Source organism: Anarrhichthys ocellatus, unplaced genomic scaffold (genome assembly GCF_004355925.1).
Source record: "Anarrhichthys ocellatus isolate YVR2014 unplaced genomic scaffold, GSC_Weel_1.0 scaffold2865, whole genome shotgun sequence".
Taxonomy (NCBI): Eukaryota; Metazoa; Chordata; class Actinopteri; order Perciformes; family Anarhichadidae; genus Anarrhichthys; species Anarrhichthys ocellatus.
In genome coordinates this window covers 2,173-5,013 of record NW_022282839.1, presented here as the reverse complement: position 1 = coordinate 5,013, position 2,841 = coordinate 2,173, and the positions used below count along the sequence as shown (strand labels likewise).

The following is a 2,841-nucleotide window of genomic DNA, read 5'->3' as shown; positions in this document are numbered from 1 at the left end:
TCATTAATTATCAGAATTATAAACGTTTGTTTACATGATGACACTGTTGTGTTTTACGACAGAAAAACAGCAGGAATTATTTCCTCTATATTTAAATAATTATCAATAACATCAAACAATACTTTTACTTCATTTATATACTTTTGCTCAGTCAAGGCTTTGAACGCAGTAGTTTTACTATCACAGTGTGGTATTAGTACTTTTACTGCAGTTAAAAGTTAGAGTACTTCTTATTTTCACTTTCTTGTAAATTCTTGCACTGACACATTTATTTTGACAAGAACCGGAAACCGATCTGACCTGAATGTGTGTGCGAGAGAGAACGCGAAGAGCGCGCGGCACGTAAAGGAAACCGTTGGTTTATTTAGATACATCAGAGACTGTGTGTGTGTGTGTGTGTGTGTGTTAGTGTGTGTGTGTGTGTGTGTGTGTGTGTGTGTGTTTTGGGGAAACCGCCCTCCTCTTTCCCGTCATCATCATCTTCATCTGTTCACCGCCCTAAATTCTACGAATTCCTCTCGCGGGGATTTGAATATTCATGAGTTTTTAAGCTGAAAACCCGCAGCTTGAATCTGATTGGCCGGGACGGTTTCAAAACATTGAGCACACGTCTCAGCGCTGATTGGACAGAGGAGGGCGGAGTGGGCGTGGTCTGACAGAAGAGCATAAACAGTAACGTAAGAGTGAGGGAAGTCTTGTTTCCTTCAACGTTTAAACGGTTTACAGCACAAAGTCACGTTTACAGTCTAATTCTGTATTTACTGTTATTAGGTTTAAAAGCTGGAAACGTGAAGAAAAAGGTTTAGAAACGACTGACTGGAGGATTTCAACCGACAACAGGATGGATTCTACCGGATACAACTGACGAGATGTTGGAGAAAAGAGCCACGGAGCTTCAACCGGAGGAGGAAGTCCGAGGGAGACACGGTAATAAAATATTATTACGAAATATATCATTATTATAAAATATATTATTATTATAAATTATATTATATTATTATAAAATATATTGTGTTATTATAATAATTATTATATTATTATAATAAGTATTATATTATTATAATAATATATCATTATTATAAAATATATTATGTTATTATAATAATTATTATATTATTATAATAAGTATTATATTATTATAATAATATATCATTATTATAAAATATATTATGTTATTATAAATTATATTATATTATTATAATAATTATTATATTATTCTAAAATATATCATTATTATAAAGTATATCATTATTATAAAATATATCATATTATAAAATATATTATGTTATTATAATAATTATTATATTATTGTAAAATACATTATATTATTATAAAATATATTATATTATTTAAAATTATATTATATTATAAAATATATTATATTATTATAAAATATATTATGTTTTTATAAAATATATTATGTTATTATAAAATATATCATTATTATAAAATATATCATATTATTATAAATTATATTATATTATAAAATATATTATGTTGTTGTAAAATACATTATATTATCATAAAATATATTATGTTATTATAAAATATATTATATTATCATACAATATATTATGTTATAAAATACATTATATTATTATAAAATATATTATATTATTATAAAATATAAAACAAAGCGTGTTTAAAGGAAGCGGGTCAGAAGAGAAAGACGTCACTTTGTCTCCCTGCAGCTTTAATAACTAACTCTTAATTAAAGTTAGCTTAACTAGCTCGTTTAGCTAGGCTACTGATGTTCTCTCTCTAGTGAAGGAACTGTTCTGACTGATGTTCTCTCTTTCTCTAGTGAAGGAACCGTTCTGACTGATGTTCTCTCTCTAGTGAAGGAACTGTTCTGACTGATGTTCTCTCTCTCTAGTGAAGGAACCGTTCTGACTGATGTTCTCTCTCTAGTGAAGGAACCGTTCTGACTGATGTTCTCTCTCTAGTGAAGGAACCGTTCTGACTGATGTTTTCTCTCTAGTGAAGGAACTGTTCTGACATGTTCTCTCTCTCTCTAGTGAAGGAACCGTTCTGACTGATGTTCTCTCTCTAGTGAAGGAACCATTCTGACTGATGTTCTCTCTCTCTCTAGTGAAGGAACTGTTCTGACTGATGTTCTCTCTCTAGTGAAGGAACCGTTCTGACTGATGTTCTCTCTCTAGTGAAGGAACCGTTCTGACTGATGTTCTCTCTCTCTCCAGTGAAGGAACCGTTCTGACTGATGTTCTCTCTCTCTCTCTAGTGAAGGAACCGTTCTGCAGTCAGTATCGTTGTGGTTCTCTGCTCGGCAGTGGTGGTTTCGGTTCCGTGTTCTCAGGCCAGAGGTTCTCTGATGGACTGCAGGTCAGACGACACATTCAGTCGGTTCTTCATGTTTAGTTTGTTTGTTTATGAAATAATATTCAAATAAACTTTATTTAAACAGCACATTTCTAAACAAAGTCCTCAAACACTTTTAAAGAGAAAGACATGATGAGTGTGAAGAAGTGAATACAGACCAAAATATATAATATAAATAAATGATATTAATATAACAATAACAAACTTCTCTCTTTTGGTCCCTCCAGGTTGCCATCAAACAGATTTCCAGAGACAGAGTTCAGCAGTGGGCCAGACTGGTGAGTTTATTTGTTCTAAAGAAGAACAAAGTAAATCTATTTAGTGGAGTCACTTCACTGAGAGTAGACCTCGGGTCAGCACTGCCCTCTGCTGGACTGACAGGTGAACTAGAGCCGTTAGTGGGGCCGGCCCCCTGTGATGTCACGGGTCAGTAAATGACGCTGCAGGATTTCCCCATCAGTTACAAACTCATTTCTTATTCATCAGAACTTTAGCTGGGCA

At 32.9% G+C, this 2,841-nt stretch overlaps 1 protein-coding gene across 2 annotated transcripts in view; it reads left to right on the top strand.

The window, feature by feature from the left end:
• The first annotated feature begins 483 nt into the window (after positions 1–483).
• The window catches only part of LOC116378604 (serine/threonine-protein kinase pim-2-like), a 4,524-nt gene continuing 2,166 nt past the window's right edge, over positions 484–2,841 (top strand). Inside the window, exons 1-4 of one of the 2 annotated variants that reach the window (XM_031840500.1) lie at positions 484–683; positions 772–927; positions 2,243–2,343; positions 2,568–2,618. In XM_031840500.1, the coding sequence (XP_031696360.1) occupies positions 870–927; positions 2,243–2,343; positions 2,568–2,618 (210 nt within the window). In that variant the 5' untranslated portion in view covers positions 484–683; positions 772–869. Of the gene's footprint in view, positions 684–771; positions 928–2,242; positions 2,344–2,567; positions 2,619–2,841 lie in introns of those variants that run through there. The other variant, XM_031840501.1, reaches the window with a different exon arrangement.